Genomic DNA, 25,406 nt, shown 5'->3' with positions numbered 1-25,406 from the left:
TCAGACAGGAATATTCCATGGGGAGAAATTCCTTACAGGGAAAAAAAATGTAGGAAGGTACTGAAATGGCAGGCAGGTTTTAAACTAGGACATCATCCTCCCTTCTGCCTCCAAATTTTTGAATGAGGTGCCTAGGCAATGAATAAATGGAAGCAAGAAAGTCAAAAGTGGAAAATAGGCACAGTACTCCACAGCAGAGCTTTAATTACAATAAATCACAACTGTGTTTTTACTTAAACCATCAGATTTTTCTGTGAAATACAGCTTTTGATGTTTTGATGCTATTGTTGTCATAGAACAGTTCTCACACAAAGATGGAATGTCAAGGCACACTGAGTCAATATTTGAATAATAACATTCAGCTGAATATCAATTGATCATTCAAAATAATATTTCAACAAAATTATTGTACGGTACAATTGACATGATGTGTCATAAATAATATTTTGATGTGGTCCACTTATAAACCAGTAGGGTTTTTTTAGAACTGTATTTTAGGAATAGCAAGGCAAGATGAATAAAGGTAATTTATACATGGCTAGTAATTAGTCACATGTCTTTTGGAACAATCAATTAATAAGACAAATAAATCCTTGTAAGTATGAGATTTCAAGTAATCATGTAAAATACCCAGAGGATGCAGTATTCTTTTATTTTTACATTGAGTACAAATCACAATGCCTCTGCAGTTCACTGTGGATCATTCATCCAAACTAGTCATTAAACTGAAGCCCACAGCAAAGCAGGCCACAGTTCCCTGAGAAGGGAAATGCATCCAGTCAAATATAATCAATCTTAACATCTTTTACTTGAAACGATGCTCCAGTTCTATGACAAGAAAAGCAAAGAAGCTGACCGAATTCGAACACTGTATTGCTGCTAATTTTCTTTCTCCTAAGTATAAAAACCACTTCATTTGAGTATTCAGAATTTTATATTAGTTTAATATCCATCAATAAGCTTTGATGTTTTGTTTTAGTAACAGGTAACAGCTCACCTCTAATATGTAAGCTGGTCTTCAAAGACCACAGAAACATCTCCGTCAGGCAGAAGGACATCTGGTGACATATGGAGCCTTAGCACTAGCAAAAGAAGGAAAGAAACTGCATGAGCAAATTTCTTACCCTCTATCACCAGTGAAACTGCAAATATTTTGGAATCTAAGTGCTAGAAGAACCTAGCACCGATGATATTTTGTTATATGTAAGCTGTAGTTTTTAATTGCAACTAAAATGAATAATGCGTGGGAAAGAATAGGCTAAGTAACGTAATATGAATATATACACATCATACACAGAGAGAAATCAACATTTCTTTAAATGTACAACTGCTCTCACTATAAAGCAAATAACTTTGTGCTTGATGCTTCTAATATACACATTATCATCTATTTTTACTGGATGGTTATTACCCTGACATATGCAAAACTGAATCCACTACTTAAATATCTGGTTTAGATATGAGAATTTGACTTTCAGGCCAAATTTTTTAAACTCTGTACATTGGGAAGTGTCAATATAGTCAAGAAACAGTTTTGAACACAATATTTGCAGGCATTAGTTATAGTATCAAAACAAATTATGCCTTTCTAAATAAAAAAAACCCAAACCACTTAGAATACATCAATTAGAACTGACAAAACGACAGATGTGAAGCATATAGAATTTGAGTTGAAGTATCATGCACATTATTAAATGCTTGCTAAGGTTTTTGAACAATCCATCTGACTATTCCCGATGGAGGACATGTTGTGTTTCAAAGGAGCATTGAGAGTCTTCCTAGACACAGGAACCAGCAGACTGTCCTGAGTGATTTCCAGCAGACATAAATGGGCCACCAGAACAATTACTTTCACTTTTTCTGTTAAACCTGTGGATCCACTGAAAGCTGGACTGGGCAGGGGTGTTCACACAATGCAGCAACCTTTAGAACCACTGTTAGTATGGTACTATATTTAAACTTTTTTTTTTTTAAGGTAGAATCTTCATTTGGTTCCCATGAGTGCCCTTTAGAAAATGAATCAATTTAGATAATGATTGCAGAATTTCTATCACATAGAGGATCAGAGCTTTATGTCAAGAGTGCTGTGATGAAAAATATGTGCAAGAATCTCGGGCAGCACCAAGGAAGCTGGGAGACCTTGAGGTATTATCACTCAAGCTAACGTGTGTGTTTGAAGAACTGCCTAATCCACTGAAATAGCACCAAGTGGAAATAGCATTTTCTTTCCACTGATCCTCAAATGTACAAAAAGTCTTGCTGACTTAGTAAATCCCATAGTTCTATCAAAAAAAAAAACCACAAAAACAAAATAGCAGAAACAAACAAAAAAGCTCACAACACAGAACACACACCTAGTAAATGGAATATACCTTCATCTTAGGTGAGAATGAGGTCTGGAAAAAAATGCAGGATTAGTAGCATGGTGGTCTGTTGAACAAGAGAATAATTTTTGGTACAAATATAGATAGTCCCTCTTTTTACATGTGGACTAAAGTAAAAGGAGATTGTACGTTATAATTTTATCTGTTTTCTCATTTTGTACTTACTTACTTTAGCAAGAGAAACAAAACTTGCATTCCCCAGGGCCCATAGATACTAGATTAGAATCTCTCACTAATAGGAAGTCATCAAATTCAGTGAGCTTCTCAAAATCCTATCATGGCTTGACTAAAACAAAACCCACACACCTTCGAAGGGCAGATTATCTGTTCAGCAGGAGAGAAGGTACATCTGCCCTGAAGCAAGGTGAGGTGAGGTGACCCTGGCTGGACACCAGGTACACACCAAAACTGCTCTCTCTTCCCTGCTCAGTGGGACAGGAGACAGAAAACAGAATTAAAGGCTGCAAGGTGAGATAAGGACAGGGAGAGATCACTGACTGTCTACCATCATGGGCAAAACAGACTTGACTTGGGGAAATCAGTTTAATTTAATACCAAACAGGATAATGATAAATAAAATAAAATTTTAAGAACACCTTCTACCCACCCTTCCCTTCTTCCTGGGCTCAACTTTACTCCTGATTTCTCTACCTTCTCTCCTCTGGTGGTACACAAGGATGGGGATTGCGGGCTGCAGTCAGTTTATCACACTTTATCTCTGCCACTCCCTCCTCAGGGGAGGACTCCTCACACTCCTCCCCTGCTCCAGAGTGGGTGCTTTCCATGGGGTGCAGTCCATCAGGAACAGGCTGCTCCAGGATGGGTCTCCCATGGGATCACAACTCCTGCCAGCAAACCCGCTTCAGTGTGCGCTCCTCCCTCCACAGGGTCACAGGTCCTGCCAGGAGCCTGCTTCAGCACGGACTTTCCATGGGACCACAGCCTCCTTAAGGCTGTCTGCTCCAGCATGGGGTCCTCTGTGGGCTGCAGGTGGATCTCTGCTCCCCTGTTGACCCTCATGGCTGCAGGGGCACAGCTGCCTCACCATGCAGGGAGAGCTCTGCTCTGGCACTTGGAGCATCTCCCCACCCTCCTTCTTCACTGGCCTTGGTCTCTGCAGGACTGACTCTCTCCTATATTCTCACTCCACTCTGCCTGGAATTTGCTCTTGCACTGTAACTTTTTCCTCTTCTTAAACACGTTATCCCAGAGGTGCTACCACTGTTGCTGATGGGCTTGGCCTTGACCAGCAGTGGATCCCTCTTGGAGTTGGCTGGCACTGGCTCTGTCGGACATGGGGGAAGTTTCCAGCAGCTTCTCACAGAAGCCACCCCTACAGCCCCTCTTCCCCTCACTACCAAAATCTTGCTGCACAAACCCAAAACACAAGGTAAGACTAGAAGACTTTGGCACGGCAGATAATCTATCATAAAATCCCCAAACTATTCCAAAGCTCTTGTATATATATGCTCCATGGACACTTTTAGTTGTGTCGTCCTCCTATTGAATATAAAGCCATCCCATAATGCTTTAATGCTACTGAGTGCCTTCCCAACAGACTGGTCAGAAAGGACTTTCAAGTCTTTTTTTTTTTCACTGTCAGACACACAGAGGGAACTTGCCAAAAAGCAGAAGCAAGTTTTCACATGGACACTAAATACTCAGTGTTCAAGATGCATAGTTTTAAGAAATTAGTCCTCAAAAACGTGAAAAAAGGAATGTTGTAAGAAAGTGTTAAAACCCCAGACTTCTAAAGAACAGCCTTTCAGTTCCACACTGAATAACCAAGAGAAAGCAAAATTCTCCATGTACCTAAAAAGGGAGAAGAGATTAATCAATTACAAGAATCTTGAGAGTTTAGATTTTTTCTTCTCCCTTTCCTTGGACTCTGAGCACTCAGTAACCAGCTAATTATTGGAATGCTTGTTATTGTTGTGCCAGTGCCCGAAAATACTGTTCCAGTCTAACAAACTCTAATCTGAAATACCTTCTGATTAGTTATATTCTACAAGGAAAAAAAAAAAGAGAGAAAATTTGCTTCTGTAATACAATATGGCATTGTCAAGTCTGAATACTTTGTTCAGAGGAATTATTCTTTCTTGTTCCTTTTGAAGGAATACATGCCAACTTTCAGAGTTGTGCAACTACATCTACCATTTCCCACATCATTATATTCCAGCACAATGGGGATGAAGATGATGACGACAAAGTGATCTTTTTGTATTTGAAAAGTGCCTCTCAGAATTTACAATATTCCTTTTATTCCATTAGCTGGGCCCTGCTATTGCAAAGAAGGTAGGTGTGAAAACACACAAAAATTCCTCCCATTGAGCTTTAAGGATTCTATCCCTCCCTCTTTAAAATTGATTAGAATTTGGGAAAAAGGCGTTGAAATAACTCCCCTGTTAAGGTAAAACTGGAATTCAGTTTAACAGCTGGTTCTTTCTCTGGCTCACACAACATTTACTGTCTGCTTTCACAATGTCACCACAAACAACAGGGATATTTTAGTGGTTGCAAAAGCTTACTGACAAATGGAGATGTTTGGCAATGGTCAGCCTGTGCCAGTATCTGTGTGAGGATTGTTTTGTTTAAAAAAATCTTCAGTTTGGTAACCACTCATCCAGAAAATAACTGCCCGGCCACTTTATAACATCAACAAATGCTGAAATTGATATCAGGAGTCCTCTCCGACACCTCCAATACAGGTTCTCTCGTGACAAATAATTAGAAACTATGCACTGCCTGAGTGATCCAGGTGCTGGTGCTGCATTTCTTCTCTTTCCATAGTCGTCTGGGAGAGTGGGGTACTTGTGAAAGGCAGTGCTCAGCTCCCAAGGTGAGTGCATCCCAAAAACACCTCTGAAAACATACTAGGAGTAAGCTAGAGCTAGAGAACAGGAGATGCTGACTACAGCAGACCATCTGAACTTTGCAATTCACGTACCAGAAGCATGGCCTGGTGTGACTGTTGCAGTGGTTGAATACACTGCAGGAATGACCAAGAAGCCACAGAGCCCCAAAACAGTGGAGGTCGGCTGGTGGGCAGGCTCAGAGGTCTAAGACCACCCCTTTTTACCCTTTTTAAGTTCATGTTCTAGATAGTTCTCCATTCCTTGATGCTCCACTGGTTCCTGAATCCCTTTTTCCACCCCTCGCCTTCCCCACTGGTCACTGTCCTGTCACCCCACGTCCTCTCCACCCCCTGGCCCTGAAAGGATTAGCTCTGATGTTCTGCCCCTCCTTCGGTGCCAATCTGGATAAAACCCCAGACCCTGCAGTGTTCTGCGTTCTTTGTCCCTGGATCCCTTCGAGCGGGGACCCCAATAAACCCCTCAGAACTCCATACAAAGGACCCCTCCCACCTCTTTGTGCCTGGCAACGCTGCAGAAGCTGTCTGACTGTGTGTGTGTGTGTGACAACATTATCTGAAGTGTCCCTTGAAGAGTAAACCCCACAGCTGCCAGGATACAGGGCAGCATTTGATGGCCATCTGCCTACTCCATTGAAGGTGGGCCCAGAAATGTTCTCCCAAAAACCCAGTGTTCCTAGTGAAAGAGCAATAAACAAGGGAGATTGCCCCCAAAATATTGATGTCGTTTGGGGCACACTCCTAGGAGTGGAAGCAAGGTAAAATACAAAGCTAGTCAGGAGCAGCTCCCTCTATGCCATGGCAAAGTAACAAAACTGCTGCAATGGCATCTGTACATGTACTAGATGGGGTGCTTCAGATGAGGGGTTGGGCACAGGACAAAATGCCCAAATAAAACACTGCAGAATCCATTTTCACTACTTACATGGCATCAGAATTTCTTGGCAAATATACAGTACCAGGAATTATTTTATAAAAATCGTCACAGGCTGCCCTTCTGTGTTCTCCTACTCCATGGAATCACACAATCATAGAATATCCTGAGTTGGAAGAGACCCACAAGGATCATTGAAGTCCATCTCCTGGCCCTGCAAGATTCTTGAACTCTGGCAGGCTGAAGAGCCTGTTCCAGTGACCTATCACCCTCTGGATGAAAAACCTTTTCCTAATATCCAACCTAAACCTCCTCTGACTCAGCTTCAGGCCATTCCCTCGGGTCCTGTCAGTGGTCACCACAGAGAAGAGATCAGTGCCTGCCCCTTGTCTTCCCCTCATGAGGATGCTGAAGACCCCACTAAGGTCTCTCCTCAGTCTCCTGCAGGCTGAACAGACCAAGTGACCTCAGTAGCTTCCCCTCCAGACTCTTCACCATCCTATTGCCCTCCTTTGGACACTCTCTAATAGGTTAATGTTTTGTTATGTTTGTGGTGCCCAAAATTGTCCCGAGGACTTGAGGCAAGGCCACCCCAGTGCAGAGCAGAGTACCAGACAATCCCCTCCCTTGCCCGGCTGGCGAGGCTGTGCCTGATGCCCCCCAGGACAGGGGTGGCCCTCCTGACTTCCAGGGCACTGCTGACCCATATCCAACTTGCCATGGACCAGGACCCCCAGGTCCCTTTCCATGGCACTGCTCCCCAGCCTCTCATTCCCCAGTCTGTACATCCAGGGCTGCACCATCCCAGGTGCAGAATCCAGATTGCTTTCATGTTCCATAGGTCTAATTTTCTTCAGAGAAATGGAAAATGTAATAGCTCCAACGAATTCACAAAAATACATATTTTTAAATTTGATTTTGATTTTGGATTGATTACACAATAGCTCTACTAGCTATAGATGCCAGAGCAGATTACTCTCAATCTTAGTTCTGTCTCTCTTCCTCCACCTCGCAGATGTTACCATCCAACCTCTGGCATTGCTACAGCTCACTCAAAATGGCTAATTTTTAACTCAGACATCTAATGTTCAACAAACAAGGTAAGTCATCAAGTCATCCTACAACAACTTCCCTATTTCTGTGACATAATATTTGGAGTAGAAATCACTGCCTGTTTTTTCTTCCTCTTTGTGACCAATTTCTCCTTCACCAAGGAGAGAAACTCCCTGCAGCACAAGTATGATTCAAAAATGTAGTATTTGACTCTGGAAGTTAGAGTTTAGAACTCTAAACTCTCAAACTACCTGCATTAGATCACTAGCTACTTGCTGTATGCTTTATGTTGATACAATTTCTTGATGTAAAACACATTAAAAAAAATTTTAGACATATTACTTTTACATTTTTAGCTACATCAACTTAAAATTTAGTGTAATTATTCATTTAAAAATAGACCAGTTAAACTTTTTCTCTATCATGTTCCCACAAATAAAAAATGCAAAATATTCTCCCAGTCTTACAAGGCAGGCTTCAGCCTTTTATAGTTGTATGAAGCCACAGCCTGTCTGATATATAATAAAACACATACTGAAATAAAGTTAGTAAAATCATGAGAATTTGTAAAACTTCATTTTGTAGTCTGGCATTAAGAAGAAACGATCCAGATTCTTCCTTCACAGCTACAAGTTCATACACTAGATGTCAGCAGGACAGCAATTACAGAAAAATGCTTAATTTATCCACATATATTGATAGTTTTAATCTAGTTTCTTAAGAAAATGATGCTTATGTCTGTGTGTCTGTCTAACCTTTTAAAGTTTTTAATCCATTGAGCTAAATTAGCCAGAAGTAATCTGATTTATTTTTTCACAAAAGAAATTATCAAAAATATGTAATTCCTGAAAATGCTGACCCAGTCTGCAGATGTGCACAAGGAAAGACTCTTTGGACCAGAACTGAGGAACATGCAGGGATAGCTCAGGCCCTGATTGCTCTTCCATAGTTCTGCACCCATTGGGGAATGTTGTTTTGTGCCCTGTTGGATGATCTAGAAAGTTCTCATCTGCAACACTGGCCCAAGTGCTTAGAGGAGAGCATGAGATGGGCACATGTGATCAGGCCCTTGCTCCCATGTAGAAATTTGCTAACCACAGGAGTCCAACCAGGTTGTAAGGCCTTGGCTCAACGGCCCTTTGGTAATCTGAATTTTTAGTCACACCACTTTTGAATTCCACAAATGGTTGGATATAAGGCATTGTAGAAATAGCACAGAGTGACATAATTTTAGTTAGGTTAAAAGTTAAATGGGTGCAAAGATGGCATTCTGATCTACTCTCCTTTCTTTGGATTTCAGGGACAGTAATTCTGTCACCTATGCAGGAAATAAGCTATTGGGACTGCATTCTTAAATGTTTCATTCATTTAATTGCAGAAGCTTGGGTTTATTTTCTGGTAAGTAGAGGTTCTAGTCTCCATCTTTCACTTTGCAGTGGCAAAGCCTGAGATGTGTGTACCATCATTGGAACCCTGCTGTTCCTCACAAACAGCACCCGGGTTGGAGTCTCATTTCCAGTAGGACTGTGGTTAAGCACAACAGTGAATGCTGGTCTGTCACTCCTGATCAGATTAAAACCACCATGGCTACACAAAACAAAAGCCTGACCTGATCAAATTTGGATCAAACGGGCTATTAATCCATTCTGTAATGGCAATTGCAAGCTGGCTTTGGTAGTCCCTGCTCTTACACTGTGCTGGCTCCCCGATACCTCTGCTCCCACTGAGCCTTCCCCTGCACAAGCAGGCTTGGGCTTATCTTCCTTTTCCTCCCTTTCTCTCAGATGCTTGTTGAGCTCCAACCCCTCACCTGCAGCTATTTCTTTCTGAGGCTAGGCCAGTCCCTTCTCACAATTACTGCTCCTGGCACTGAAACCCCCTGCCCAAGATCCTGGCTATCTTCAGCAGCACAATGGGCTTCATTCTCATTTACTTCTCCTTTAAATCCCTTTTCCACTGAGAAAGGAAGTATAGATTTTGTACTATAAATGAAGATCAGATCCCCTGTCACTAAGACCAACCTCTGATTTCAAGAAGTAGAAATACAGGCATGCTTCCATAAATCTATTCAGTGCATAGTAGTTCATAATACAATATTGGTTTAAGAATATTTTCAACAAACACAAATAAAAAGTTGATCAATTATTGTACACCTGAATCTCTAGGCAAATATTTACTGTTGCTACTTTTTTTCTCTTCAGACTCTGATGACTCAATATTTTTGCCAAACACATGAATGAAGCAAATTCTTTTAATTATTCTAACTTCTCCAATCTAAATAGGAAAACTATTTTGTAGATGGGTGAACAACACACAAGAGCAGTCTGTATCTAAATACACAGTGAAACTTCTATTGTAAGAAAGGCCTAAATACGGCTTGCAGAATAATCATGGAAAGGAAATACATTATCTGATAACCCAAGAATTCTGGCATGAAAATTATACATTGCAAATTTATTCCCATATGCTGTGAAGTTGTATCATGTTCCATTAAATTATTTTTTGTGAGGTTTGTTTTACTGTTTTGTGAGCCTGAAAATAATCCTCTTTTTTGCAATGACAGTTCTATTTACTGAGTTTTCATACTTTAATATATTTACATATTTAACTATAAAATATACATAGAGCTCCTTAAAGAACATTAAGATTATTTGACACAAAGTAAGAACACTGAAAATCTGTAAATGCTGTAAAAAACGTTCTGTAAAACAGAACAAACATTTTATCTCCAGCTGATATCAATTATTTCTTGCACGATTAATTGGGAAAAAAGGCACACAGGCCATTATTCAGAATGGGAATTGTTGGCTCAGACAGCTGTCCAGTTCATCCTCTGAGCTCTGAACTAAAAACTCTGTCTACTAGATAGAAGGTGCTGAAGTTCAAGAACACGTGCAAAAATTCTACAGAAAATCTATATGGGGTAACTTGTTGCCACCAAATTGATTGTTCATGTGTCAAAACTGAGGCTCAATTTTTGCTGAGTTATCACTCAAGTAGAAGATGACAGGAGCAGAAACTGAATTCTCCTGCCACACTGCCGTGGCTCCTGCATTCAGAAACACACTTCCAATACACTTTATTGGTTCGCTCTTTCGAAAGACAGCTATTGATTAACTGAACAGATAATGAGATTAACAACGGTGAAGCAGAATTAATTTGAGGGAGGTAATGCCATTTGTCAAGAAGACACTTGAGTTTATGTATCAGCCACACCTCTGACAACCTTAATGAAGCTAAGAAGCGTTCTCCAATTGATACTGCAGGCAAGTATTACAATCTATAACAACTTTCAGACAGAGTGGGTGTGAAAAATTAAGAAGGTCACAGAAGATAGATATAATTGACCTGGGTTTTTACTTCAGAGAGTGAAAAGTTCATATACACATTTTGATAAAGACCCTGAAGGCCTTTATATAAACCAGATAATAGATAAGTGATCCAAACTACAGATATCCAGTGCTGACACATGACATAAGGCAATTACAGAAGTACTGAATGTCAAGCTGTTTTACAACAATCTTTTAGATAGTGATTGCTGTTGTAAATAACCCAATTTTTCAATACTAAAGGTCAGGAGGTCATAAAATTTTGTAACAGCTATTTCTTATCATCAGCCAAAGGAGAAGAAAACAAAAATATCTCTTTTTTTTTTAAGCTAAGCAGAAAGAAGGTGGAAGGGCCTGCAAATAATCCAAGCACAGGAAAAGTCCTTGCTCCACTGCCCTAACATTGTTGCAATTCCTGTTTGCAAGGAAGTTTATACTGGCAGGTCTTTAAACTTAGAACACTAGCTCTCATTGAAAATTAATGATGTAAATGTGTGGGTTTACAGCAGTGCTGCAGACAGCAGATCTAAATTGTTTCTGTCCATTTATGCCTCTATGCATCTTAGTTCATCAGCTGCCTTGCAGCATGGGCTGCTATGAAATAAACAGTGATCAGAACAACAATTAAGTCCAAAGCAATGGGTTAAACCACAGTTCGGGCTGAATTTTAACTATATTTGCACCTAAACAGATAAAATTCTTCTATATTTTTATGCAGTATTTCAGATTTAGCTATCACACAGCTAACCAGATCTGTACAGATGTCAGTTACAGAGCAGGACTCGAAAATACAGCATGAACAACTATTTAGTTTTCCCTTTCTGTGCTGTACCAATTTCTTGCTGAACTGTACAGCTCTGGCCCTTAACATTTTATACTCTGCATATTCACTGAGTATGTGTTTAAAGAATTGTCTAAAGAACATCGGTAAGCACATTGATTTAATTTATAAATCTTGTAAATTTGCAAGCTGCCTTTAAAAAATAGAAATGTATTTCTGAGTATATTGTATGAGTTGAATAAATTTACTAGAACAAATGGATTATTTTTAGATCTACAACATCTTTAAATGTTGGTTTTTGCATTCCTTTTAAAAATGTTTTTATATTTAAATAATTTCCAGTAGCTATTTTATGTTGACCTATTTTGTTTAGATGCAGACAATAAATTAGGCAAGCAATAAATTAAGCTTTACTAATATTTGAAAATCACCTTTGAATAGCCTTTTGCAAGGCTCATTGAGATTCTTGTTTGTGAGCATTTATTTTTAAATGTTTTTTTACTGCTATACTTGAATTCTAGTTAATCCAGGGAGACTTGTATCTTGGTTTCTTCAATATAATATTAAAAAAAGACAATGCCTGTGTGTCAGACTTCCTTTTAAGAAAGATTTGATTGCAAACACAAACAAAAAGCTTTTCTTCTTTTGTACTCTTATGATCTTCAAACAAGTTTCTATGAAAAAGACTAGTATTCTTTCAATTTTAAGCCATACTCACCTTTGCAGTTAGAAAAAAAAAAGAAAATTTCATGTTACAATAATTAATTCCTGATTGTAATGTTACAGTATAGTTTATGTTGTGTTCTAATTATGCAGATATGCAATAGGGAAAATAACTTTGAAGAAAAAAATGCATTTGTTTAAGCATTTTCATAATTACAATGAAACTGTTGAGCAGTGGGGTTGTATATAAACTAAAATATACACAGATTTTAATATTGAACTATAAACTATTCTACCACCCTTGAGAGAACCACGATGGTAAAATAATCAGTCCATAAGTACAGTTAGTTTCAGAAAACTACCTCATTAAAAATGCAAACAAGATAGCTCCAAAATGGTCAAAAGCTCAGATCAGCTTCATTCTACCTCTTAGGGGAGCAGCATAAGACCAGCTGTCAGTAAGATCCCTGCAGTTGCCTTTGCTCAGTATTTAAAACAGTTTTGGTCTCAAAGCTGTCCTACAACATAATGACAATCGATTTACTAACTTCCAGCACCATTCCTAGAAATCTGAGTATCTACAGTAAAGAGAAATCAAATTTTAGGATCTGCAAGAGATCACACAGATAATGGATAGCATCCACACTTTTGAAGAAAACTTTCCTCTTGCTAGTAGTACTATCACCATTGGTTAAATACTGTTAGGTGCCACTTTATGTTTAGCTTAATCTGCCTGAAAAAGCAGAACATTACAGTAACTTTACTTGGTATACTAGATATTGATACTGATGGAGAGGCAATTTCAACCACCAGTCCCAGCTTCATGTATGCAAGAGCTCTAACTTCTGGTTGTATGAACCAGTAGCCCATCTTAGCTTCTGTAAAATAATGTCGTGGTGGAAGTTGTAGGTATTATATATTAAATGAAAATTGAAATGTAAAATGGATTTTTAGGCAAGTCTTAATACTTCAGAAACAACCAGCTAGCTGGCAGCATCTTCCTAACATATAGTCAAATTCTGGAGAGAAATGTGAATAGGGTTCCCCCTATTTTTTCAGGTAATACTGGTGATATGTTCTCTGGCTTCAGGCCTATTGTCTTACTGGTCCAGCTGTATATTGAGGGTGTTTTTCTAGTGGACAGATTTGAAGGAGACAAGATACACAGAAATAGAATATGTGTCTCCTTACTATCTTTAGTCACAACTTAGAATATCCAGTATATTTGTTCATCTATCCTTTCTTTTCATTACAATGCTTATTTTCTCTACTCCCATCATTAACTCATGGATTGATGGTACTTACTGGAAAAAAACGTCATATGAAGCAGCTCTTGTTAATACGAGAAATATTTACTGAAGGAATCAATCCTGTTAAAATGATAAAGCATAATAACAGAAGGTGTAATTAACTTACTAAAGTGTAAGATTAGGCAGACTCCTTGTTTTCAATCATTGCTTCCTGGTTCTGATTTTAAAATACCAGTTGTGAACTCAACCAGTGATTTACAACAGCTACTCAAATATGTTACCAGCAGAAAAATCCATGTAGCTCACTTTCAAAGAGTTTGTAACTTAAAATTGGATCCTGTTATCATTCAGCTCAGAAGAAAAACTACTACTGGGTCGACTGGTCCAAGTGAGAGGAGCTTGTACACCAGTATTTTGTTCCAAGGCATGATACTGTTCTGATTTGCACAAGGATAGTGCCAAACACATCAGATTAGGGCTGAAGTTTGCTGGGCAAACATTATAAACTGTTGCATTACAGATTTCCTTAGTATTTTCTTACGTTGTTTTCATAGGTCTCATCTAAAAATGTTTTTGAAAATCTGTGAACAACTACCTTTAAAATGACACATGACATAAACTTCAATGATCAATACCTTCAAAGCACTCACATGCTTCCAGTTACCTGTGTATTCATTCAGAAGGTGCAAATTTTAAATAGAAAGAACAGGATATCCAGTAATTCCCAGTATCCAACAGTTCAGTCCATGCTAAAGAAAGATGTTTTACTTTTGCCTAGGTTCCACTCTCAAACTGAAAAAAATTTACTTGAGCCAGAACTAGACAGTGCAGGCACTAAAGCAAAATGTGCACCTTTTAACAGATAAAAGAAACATAAATGAGTATCAAATAATCTCTTGGAAGAATTAGAATTAAATTAGTTATACAACAATGCATGTCAGCTTGACAAAGCACACCCACTGATGCTGAAATTCACATTACTTAAATATATATGCAAATACTAAATTCCCAAGTTGTCAGTGAATATGACATCAGGGAGACTCACCCATTTTAATTCTATGTGCTTTTGCAATGTAAACATTGCCTTTTGAGAAGAAAGGTCCTCACAATCTCAGAAAAGGTATCATGTGCTGTACATGTAAAACTGGAGACTGCAGTACCAGCAGCCCTTTGTATAAATATGCTACTATGAGCATATCAGCATACACTGGTGCAATAAAGATGTGGACACTTACGCCTGAAGGGACATTTGGCTACCCTTTTTAAGGCTTAGGAGGCTACATGGCTCCTTAAGAAGCTCCTGAGGAAGGCTTTGATTCCTTTCCTTTCCAAGCTCTGTGCCAGTTCCTCCAGCTGTCAACCAACATTTCAGTCGAGAAGGTCTTTGGAAGTTTGGGCAGCTTTCAAAAGCAGCTGGATATCAGAAATCCTTACCTTGAATCTGAAAATTAGTGCAAAGATGTATCAGCTTCTCTGGGAGGAGTATTTTCAGAATCACCATCTCCACGGGCTGGCTTTAACAAAGACTTGCAGGTGGCAGGTTTCTTTGCTGAGTGCTCGTGACCATTCCTGGGCATAGAACTGAGATGTACTGCTTTGTGCTATGTTCCACTTTTGAATTTTAATGGCTTTTATTCAATCAGTCTTAGGAACTGATTCCATAACAGTAGAATTTTCTCTTAGAAATCTTTTTATTTCCATTCTCCTTCACTCACCTTGCACCAATGTCCTGGGTCAGAAGCACAGGCTTTAAATTTGTATTCCTAGGACAAATGGCTATAAATCCTGTTCCCTACTCTGCTGCCTGCACTTTCTTACAGCAGAGACAGAGCATTTTTAAGTTTGCTACTGAATGAGGAATCATGATGATTTTAGAGAAAAAGCCCCAGCTGTATTGTACTGAGAGTTTTATTTTTAAATCTTTACTAGCAATGGCAGAAATTTGCAAACTACATCTATGTTACTATTCTTGCTGCAAATATATCCAGTGGAGTTATAATGAATGAATCTATTTCTAAACAAGGCAGTAATAATGTGGCAAATGCTATAAAGTACAGATGCTCATCTCTGTCATTAATTAGGTAAGAGACCAGCCCATTTTTCACTTGCATGGGGTCCGTGTATATTTTCTTTTGTTTTAAGAGTAACAATTATGAAATGTTATAATTGTGCTGTTTTGAATAATTCCACCTTCTCTCAATCACCTTTAGTTATCTGCATCTTAATCCTCTGAATTCCAAGAATAGTTTTTTCATGAAGGAATGCAAATTAAAGAAGAAAATGGGTAATTCTAGGAAACATAAAATGATTCCTTGTTAAATCTACAAATACTTAAAGTTAAGTAAATTGGGTTTCAAGGAAAGAGAGCTCCTTGGTGCAGAAGCACCCTCTAATGGCTGGCTCCTGACTGCTCTGAATAACAACTGGAAGAGCAATTTAATAGCTCCCCTAAAAAGCAAGGGAAACTGGTAAGATAAAAAAAAAAAAAAGATAAATGTGAATATGTGTATGCACACACACATATTCACATTTCACATACATTCTCTGTTGCATATCCTTAGCACAGAAAAAGAGCATCATGAATCTTTTTTTCATTGGAGCCTGTATTTCCTTTTAAAACAATGTTCTCCATTTAGTAGATGAAATAGCTTTTTATGTTTTCCCATGTTCCAACCATTCTTCAAAATTTAAACAGAAACTAAATTTCCCCTCTTATCTCAATTAACTTTTACAAAAGAAAACTAGTCCAAAAAGGCTTTAAGAAAAATGTTATACTAAGTCTAAATCTTGCACTAATTTATGCTAGAAGGAACATAGAAGTCACTGGGTTCAATCCCCTGCTCAACTTGGCCAGCTCTGAAGTTGCATCCCAATAGTAAAATACAATGTAAGAAAATAAAAAATCGTTTTAATGCTAAAGCTGTACTAAAATTTAAACCATTTCTGCTGTCTAAAAATATGCCTTAATAGGTATTTTCCCCCTTTTATCCTATGGCTTTGCAGGGTTTTTTTAAATGAAAATATCTAAAATTCGCTCATATAACTGCATTATTTTAGCTCTACACTAGAATGAGTACTTAGCATACAGCCCCTTATTATTAACTGTTAAGTATAATATCTCAGTGCTCTTACAAAGCCAGTGGCAGATAGAGCAGTTAATAACATGAGAGTAATGAGACTAACCGACCAACTTGCTTCTCAACATCACTTTTCAAATCTCTTTGGGCTAAATTTTCAGTGTGGGGAATTAGCCATAGAAATCCCATTAACATTAATGAATGTTCCATGGTTAACTCCCCATGCTCTATGCTGAAGATTTACCCCTATATCTCTAAAATAAATATGTGCAGATGCCAAAATTCTTTTTATAGAGCCTGAAGAAATTAAGGACTCTATTCTCAAATAATTGACTTATGCACATGTATCTTTTCCCCCCATGGATCATCTTCTACATATCAGGATGCATTATTCTCATTGAACAGATTACCCAAAGTGCATGTTTACTGCATAAAAGCTGAGTTTAGTTAATTGCATATTTTCCAAAAATAATATATAGATTGAATTGGATTTTTCTCATCATTAAACAAACACTGGTTGAACAGTATTCACTGTCATTGAGAACAGCATGTATTTATACTTATATTTCTGAAGATATACAGGAAAGGATACTATTAATATATATATACTAAATATACAGGATATTAAGGAAAGCCAATAGTCTGAAAGAATTGGAAATTATCCTATATCCGTACCAAAAAGCCAAAATACAACTGGGACAACAGAAGTCTCTGCAAGTAGTGACTGAGGCACTGTGCAAAGATAGTGGAGGATGTTTGTTACCTTAACTATGAAAATATAAAGGTGGGAAGGGCTTCTGGGACCAAAACCAGCAGCTGCCCTCTGTTTTTGAAAAGCAGGGGTGGGGGACATACTGCTGTCATTTTTTCTACTCCCATTTGCAAGAATATACCCTTACTATTTTTAAAATATTAATTTAGAAGTTTACTTTCCTAGTTGAGCTCATCATTTCAAGCTCCACGACAGCTTAAGAAAAAGAACCAAAACAAGTGTTTTGAATCATATTCACTTGCTAAAATTTGGAACAAATCTTCAGTAACACTCTTTTCATACGTAAAGATTTACCTTACCTTCCTTAAAATGACACTTCTTGGAGATCAGACTGGAATACATCAGGTATAATACCCAATTTTATGCATCTGCCCTGGAAACAGTGTGTTGGTGTTGCCACTATAATCTCAAAGAGGACAGTCTACTTCCTCCCTGAATATAGAATCAAAAAATCATTTGCATGGAGCCTGTACAAATTGTTTTATCTGAAAATAATATACCAGCTAAATGAAGATAGAGGAAACCCCCTGAAATTATCCAGTGAAACCATATTTGAGAAAACTCACTCAGAAAAAAATACAATTCTTCTGGTTATACCTGGAGCTGAAGATGGCACATTTAGATAGAAATTCTTTTAGCTTATGAGCAGACTCTTGAAATCATTTCTAGATCAAAGATTAAATGTATAGTCCTCCTAAGAATATCAAACTATGAGACCATAAACCAATCCTCTTTCAACAGCAACACATTTAGACAGATTCTCCCTTTCCATTGAAAGGTCTTTCATACAAGTCTTTCATAGCCAAGATAAAAAAGGGAATTTTCCTGGTAGCATTCTTCACAAAAATGCTTTCAGCTCGAACTGGGAAATCTGGAATGAGGTAAGGTCAGACTGGTGGGGGTGGGGAGGAGAATCAGTCATGTAAACAGGTTTTATATTGCATTTATTACAAACTCCCCTTATTTTCAGTTGCTTCTTTGGAAATTAGCACAACCATGACTGGATTAATTCTCTGTGGGTTTCCCTCTGTACTATTATTGAGCAGTCATGGGAAAACTCAGCCAAATGAGTATGGCTCTAGTGAAGCCATGCATCTATGAGGAAGGGCAATCACCAGAACACAGGGTTTGTCTAAAAAAAGACATTCAAACAGATAGGGCACTTAAGCTGACCTCCCTGAAGTGATGTCCTCATACTTTAATTGAGCTAAATTTTTGATGTTTTATGTCACTGTAAATGAAAAGGAATAATTTTATAGAGCATGTTTGTTGGTTTTCTGGTTTTACAGGCACATTCCTACCTATTCTTCAGGCAGCCTGTCACTCACTGCACTGCTTCACATCTGAGCGGGTCTTGTATCCATACCTGTGTACCCTCCAAGACTATGTAGGCCTGCTGAAACCTATCTTTAAAGACAAGCAGGAATGTGTCTTCTCAGTACTATGAGAAACACAGACATTACCGCAGCCACATCTTTCTCATACTTTCAGCTCATGAGAAAACAAAAGGCAAAGACTTTGGCATGCCTACTGCCACATCCAGCGTTTCCTTCCTAGTGGTGCACAATCGGTGGTCCCTTTCCATGACTAACTCCCCAGAGAGGGATGCCATCCTGGTAAACAGCAGCACTGTTATCTCAATTTTTTTTGTCCAGTGGTTTTCAGAACACAAGTCTTTACCATCTCCTGGAAGTTGCCTCAAGACATGCTGCAGTATCAAGACACCTTGCACAGGTTTATCCATAGTGACTAAATTGCTGACATCTGTTCTCCTCTGACCATGGGCAGTATCAGCTGGAGGCCTTAAGTATGTTTGTTCATACCTGCTTGTTCATGTCTCCTTGTGGCATCCTATAAAATATTTTTTCCCATCAAGATTTTTGTTTGCATAGGGTAATGGGAGAAGGGGAGAGGATAGGCATATTTGCCTACCCAGTATCACTTAGATTTGTTGAGCACTCTATTTATGAAACATCCCCACTGCTGTTGCATTTCACAGCAGCCTCCTCCCTAAAAGCATCAGAAATTTCCACAACAGTCCCAACAGCTGTTTCTCAATATTCAACTGATTTGCAACTGAGGGAGCCTTCAGATGGGAATGGCAAAATGCCTGTTGGCACTGCTAGGGGCTCCCCTGTCTACCTAACCCACTGGAGTGAGTTCAGAGATGGTCAGTGGCCTATGTTACACTGAATTTTTGCTTCCACCACTGGTCATCCCAGTTGTGCATCATTACACTGCTTCCTCATGTATATCAGCAACTAGCTGATCTATCCCTAAAGTAGCACTCCACTAAACAAGGCAGCTTCTGATAAACGTCCTGGGGAAGGAACTACTCTCTTCACCTACCTGCTCCTACTCCTTCCGTAGCTGTATGGCCATAACTTCAAAAGGTTTATGAAATCACATGCCCAAAAGCATCTCTCTACATGACTAAACATGCACAATCTCATTTCCATTAATGATTATCATGATCTATGACATATGCTCTGTGCTGCCTTACAGCAGTTCAAAATGGAATGGCAAAATTAATGGACAGGGGGAGATGAACCATAAATTTTCCAGCTTCATTCCCAATACCAAAATTTCTGCAAGTATTCCAGGCATCAACATATGAAGAATTGCACAAACACATAAAAAAAGCACAACTGATCCAGAGCATGGAACTGAGTAGCACAACATTGCACGATAGGCCCTACCTCCAGGATACCCCGTGGTTAAATTACAAAAGCAGGGAGCACAAAATACATCACTCCAGCACACTGAAGTTATAGAGAGGCATTTCACTTAGACAGAGTCAAGTTACTCCACATGGAGAAAACAAACTATTCCAGTTTCCCCAAGTGCTCTTCATATCTGACAACACCTTTCTATACAGATCCTTAAGGATCAGGAAGAGCCTGGGATACAGCAATTCCTGCATCAATACATGTTTGAGGACTTCTAAAGGTAGTTCATTGCCATGAAGTCTCACAGCTGTCCTGGCTTTTGTCCTTTCCAAGGATTTCTTCATGAGATGTGTGATATTTAGTAACTACATTGCACATTTGTCAGCCTTCATTCAGGATTGCAAAACACACACCTAAAAAATATTCCATTGCTCGATCACGCTAACACAAGTCATATTAATTAAGAATATGTTTGTGTAATTACATGGGAGAGGTGCTTTGCACAGCAGTTAAAGTGCATGCAACATCTATAATAAGCAACCCTGTGTGTAAGACATTATTACAGTACAGGATTCTTGGTCTGAAAGAAAGAAGTAATTTGAAAATTGATGCCAAGTCTTTGGTGTTTTCTAGGTCACATAAATTGTTATTAGGACCTGATATATTTAAGTAACAAAGCACATTAAATAACATTTTATCTGACTCAATAGGAACAATCATGCTATAGCATTTGCTGAATAAAGTCAAACACATTTCTTCCAACAAATTAATTAAAAATGTATCATTTACATACAGCAACCAGATCTGAACAGCTATTGCAAAACTTTGATTTTCTTTTGACCACTTTACCTAAAAGAATAAACACTGATGCAATCAAATTTTCACACCTTAAAGTTATAATGATTACTTTGGTTAGAGCTAACTCTTCTCACAGATGCAATAAGCAGAGTTGCACACACTTTGTGATAAAGATTTGCAGGCTAAAAAACTGTTAGCAGGACAGTCATAGTGTCCTTAGGCAAGCCAGCTCCCCAGTTACTGCCCAAACCAGGGAGCAATATATAGGAATAATGTGCATATGCTCAGCAAATCCATTTTTATGTTTTCTTTTTAATTTTAATATCAAAGTATTCCAAAGCTCAATTATGCTTCATTAGTGAAACTGTGACTATCCCACTTAATTATTTTAATATCTCAGGATTAGACAAGGAATGCAGAATTTTGGTAAAGCAGACAATGAAGGAAACACACTGACTGTTCCAAGAAAAAAAAGCTGTATTTCATGTTTTGAGCCAATCAACGATGAGCCACAGATATTGTATTACAGATGATTGCTTTAATCCTAAGGCATTTTAGGGTGTATTTGAAGTAACACAAGGGAAGCTTGTTTTGATATATTCACAGTATAAAGCTGCTAGGAGATGGTTCCTAGATTCACACTGTGAGTTAAGTTCTCTCTCCCCCTTTGAAACCAAAAAAGGAAAATACTTGCAAGCAGACTTAAAGTCAAAATAAAACATCAATTTATCACACAGCTCTTCCCTGAGAGATCCCTTTTCCTTCTGCATGTCACAAAACCAGAACTCCAGGCACACTCCCCTTCATCCTGTGCTACAAATCTTTCATTTAAAACTGCTAACTTCTCTGTACACATTTATCACAAGTTTTTAAACACCGTTTTCACCTTCACTGCCTTCAGAAACTCCACAGAAGCACAACTTTACACAATGGCACCACCTTGTGTTTCAAATACCAATTTCCAATCCTTACACTGACCTCAACTTCATGCCTTTCACTCACAGCGGGTGAAAAATAAACTTATTTCAATACAAACATATAAAATATGGTGATTAAATATTTAATACATTATTTTGTAATATATAAATATATGATACAATATAACTATTTCTTTCAAATGAGACTCATCCCATTTTCTGCCAGTTTAAATTTGTGCCTTTCATACCCAAAATTATCTACAATACAACCTCTGCAATTTTTAATTTAGTCCCTGATTTTTTTTGTACAAAAAAATGCTTAGAACCTGATGGATGACCTATTTTGGGGTCAAAGTCAATTAAATTGTCTCTAAAGCAGGATTTACCTGCCTGGTTAAATGAAATCATGCTACGCATATATGTATCTTAAACTATTACCCAAGAAGTAGATAGTTCAAAAATATAAGCCTTGAAAAAATGTTTACTTAAAAGATTAAAGGCAGACATTATAGTATTAGAAAAATGTGTCATCCAATGCCCAAATTTTTATTGTTATGGCCAGGGTGATAGTCTTGCCATTTAGAAGTGGCAAACCACCTTATTAATCTTACAACTCTACTTAAAGTTGTGAACAAGTTTGCAAATCTTCAGCTCTGTGAGCTGAAATACAAGTAAGGCCTCATCAGGCTGACTTTTCTTTTCTGGAAGTGGAAAGTGAGGTAATTTCGCAGCAAAAATGGTTCAGTTGCTTACATTTTACAGGGTCTTTGAAACACACCACTATTATACCTAGGCTGGACCTTAAAAAAAAATAATCTGTGACCTTTGTTGGGAAAAATAACCATGTTGTTCACAACTGCTCAGTAAAAGAAATAAAAAATTATTATTTAGCAAATAACATCCACAAAAGTTCCATTTCTACCTAGGATGCTCCAGTGTCCCTGCTCTCAGTGCTGATTTGGCAGTACCTAATCCTTTGAGGCCTCTCCTAAAGGCATTGTGTGCCATGCTCTTCAGGCTCCTCATTTCCAATAAAAGCATCCTGTTATTCCCAGGCCTAATCCAATGTACACTGGATTCTGGGATTCAGAATAACCTACTTTTCCCGATCTAAATGGTTAATGGTTCATCTCATATGCTCCTCTTCACAAACCTAACCCTTGCTTCAGGTGCAATCCTTCTCTCTATTCTACTCTTCCACCTGCTATTTTCTTCTCCACCTTAATATAATTTATTAAAAAAAACCCAACCAAACAACAACAACAAAAAACCCCAGCTGTATCTTTTATATTAGTGGCTATACTCAAGTCACATTTTCTCAATATAAACAAAGGCAGAATTTATAAAGGTAAATTTTGTCCAAAAATACCTACATATTTCCTCAGATATTTACAAGGGATTCCACTGCACAGGATTTGAGGCTCCTGATATGATGGTTACACATCCCCTTGAGTCACCAGTATCATGAAAACACCAGTTTTCTGGAACCTTCTTGTTCAGGCTTTTGCACACCTTTTGCCAAATTTTTTTAGCATTATACCTTAAAAGGATCTCCAGGAGTTTCAAGGTCCTGACAACAGACATCTTTTAAAAAAGCTAAAGCTGCTGATCTTCCTTCAGCTATGCTGGTACAACTGCTTATGAGGCATTCAAAGGAAAAGGTTCAATTTAAAACCAGTTCAATTCCATGAACCAGCTCACCAAGCAACCCTACAAACAGTTTGCCAGTGCAATTATACTAGTGATGCAAGGACAGAATGAGAGCTGTGTCAGCTGGCAGGGCTGCCAAAAAGATGCCTCTTAAAACTGCATTCTCAGGAGAGATATAATGGGAACCACTGATATGGGCAAGGCTTTTTCAGCTGGAGTCAGCTAGGCACAACAGATCTACAAGGAGAGGATACCTCAGAATATGCCTGGAACAGTCCTGTTTCTCCCCAGTACAGCAATAGAAGTTGAGTGGACAGTGTGACCTAGCAAGTCTATCTTCCACCAATTATTTGCCTTGAGACATCTGAACTCATTCCTTTTCCCCACTGTTCAGCCCCCTGCACCCCAGTACCACAGATATTGCATAAGAGCTGCTGAACAAGCACAAGCCTGGCATATTAAGAGTAACCCCAACCAGTCACAGTTTACATTAATATGCCAGACTAGAATCTGGAATGGTTCAACTTGTTTTTATAAGCAGTGGAGGCTGGAACAATGAGAGGCATCTCACAGTGACATGTTCCTCACAGACCGAGCCATGCTTGCAGGCTTTGCTCTTCTGTTCTGCCTGTTCTCTCTTCTCCATATGGTCAGAAGGGGAAACAACCTTCCCTCTGCCAGCTCCTCTGGGAGGCCAAGACAGCAGCAGCACCTCAGCATGCCCCAAATATCTTGCAGTGAGTTACAGGCAGGTAAACAGCAGGTTTTTTAAGTCTTTTTTTTTCTCTCTGAAGAAAAGGCTGGGGACAGAGCTATGGTTATCAGTGGTCATGGCTATCAACAGTTATAGTTATCCATTCAGCTGCTGAAGGCAAAGGAGTGAACAAACTGAAGACTCTGACAAACATCTTTGTCCTTCCCAGATAAAATGGGATTGCAGGGAATCTGAAAAATTTAAATTCACTGCATTGCTTGGTCACAATCTTGAAAAATGAGGCATACTGTGTCCAATGAAAATGAAAAGGCAAATTCAGGCACAAATGAACACAAGGCCACACGATAACCATTCCATCTCTGTGGACTGAAAGACCATAAAGGTGACAAATTCCTAACCAAGTTGACGATGATGACAAAGACAATGATGAATAAAAAGAAGAAGAATGGTATTTTGACAAGCAGATATACTAAAAGCTGCTAAAGATTGGGCTTCTACAATGAAATCCAGAAGCACGGCAGTGACTACACATCCATGCCAGGATGAAGGCCTTTCACATTAGACTACCACTATCCAATTCCTAAAGTAAATATGGAACAGCAGAAAAACTGAATACATATTCTTGATCAAATTATCATAATCAGAGAGAAGTGCCATTGATTGCATGCAAAATGCAATTGCATTTGCATCCATGCCAGAGCCATGACTCCTGCTCACCACAAACAAACTTATTAGATCTGAAGAAGTTTAGAAGTTTTTGAGAACTCTTTGTTTGGGTCCTTTAGAAGCAGAAAAATCCCAATTGTAAAAACCCTGATTTCCATGCAGGTAGAGAAATCCTGTAAAAAAATTCCTTTAGAAATATCTTTGCTGCTGGAGGATGTATCTAGAAGGTGAACTGGACTTCTCTGTAGAGCCAAACATTGCAGTACTTAAGGTCTTAAATCATTTATTCTTTGTCTACATTGCTTTTGAATGTGAATACTAAAATATTGAGGGAAAGGCTAAAGGATACAATTGCTCTAGTTCAGTGTGCCAGTTCTTGAGGAGGGCAGATTATCACCAGGCAAATGCAATAGCTCATACCAGCTGTACCCCTAACTCTCTTTTCCTTGGCGACAAAGGGGTTCTCACCCTGTTGCAGAGTGGCTAAGCTACTTGTGAAATTGGGATTACACAGTCCTGCACTGATGCAAGGTACAGCTCAGTGCCAATGGTGCACTTGCACCAACTTCAGTTTTCCTTAGTTTGCCAACTGTACCCTGTGGAGCTGCTACATAAGCAACTGAATTATTCCCAAAGCAGAGGCAGCGCAAGAACCACAACAACCATCCCAAGATAAATCATCTCAGATTGTGCATCAGGTCCCTGAGGCATCTCATGCCCCTGTGAGCCCAGTCTAGAAGCAGCAGCATTTGGCACTCACTGGCTGATTAACACATACAACCCACTTTAAGGGGAGCCTGACGATATTGCTGAGAGTTTCATGAGTCCATCATGCTGATTGCTTAATCCAGATGATCACACATGATCCTTCCTTTCCAAGTAGATTTACATAGCAAACATGAAAGAAATAGTAAAAATTCCCTTGCATTCAGAAAG

The 25,406-nt window shown here is 38.6% G+C and overlaps 1 protein-coding gene across 8 annotated transcripts in view; it reads right to left on the bottom strand.

Moving 5' to 3' along the window:
• The window catches only part of WDPCP (WD repeat containing planar cell polarity effector), a 155,815-nt gene that overhangs the window by 108,578 nt on the left and 21,831 nt on the right, over nucleotides 1–25,406 (bottom strand). For all 8 annotated transcript variants that reach the window (XR_011149651.1, XM_069009099.1, XM_069009100.1 and 5 more), the window contains exon 3: nucleotides 998–1,082. Coding sequence is in view for 7 of the 8 variants with exons in the window: in XM_069009099.1 (XP_068865200.1) it covers nucleotides 998–1,058 (61 nt within the window). In the remaining variant the exon portion in view is untranslated. The remainder of the gene's footprint in view (nucleotides 1–997; nucleotides 1,083–25,406) is intronic.

Source organism: Aphelocoma coerulescens, chromosome 3 (assembly GCF_041296385.1).
Source record: "Aphelocoma coerulescens isolate FSJ_1873_10779 chromosome 3, UR_Acoe_1.0, whole genome shotgun sequence".
Lineage (NCBI taxonomy): Eukaryota > Metazoa > Chordata > Aves > Passeriformes > Corvidae > Aphelocoma > Aphelocoma coerulescens.
This window is presented reverse-complemented; position numbering and strand designations above follow the sequence as displayed.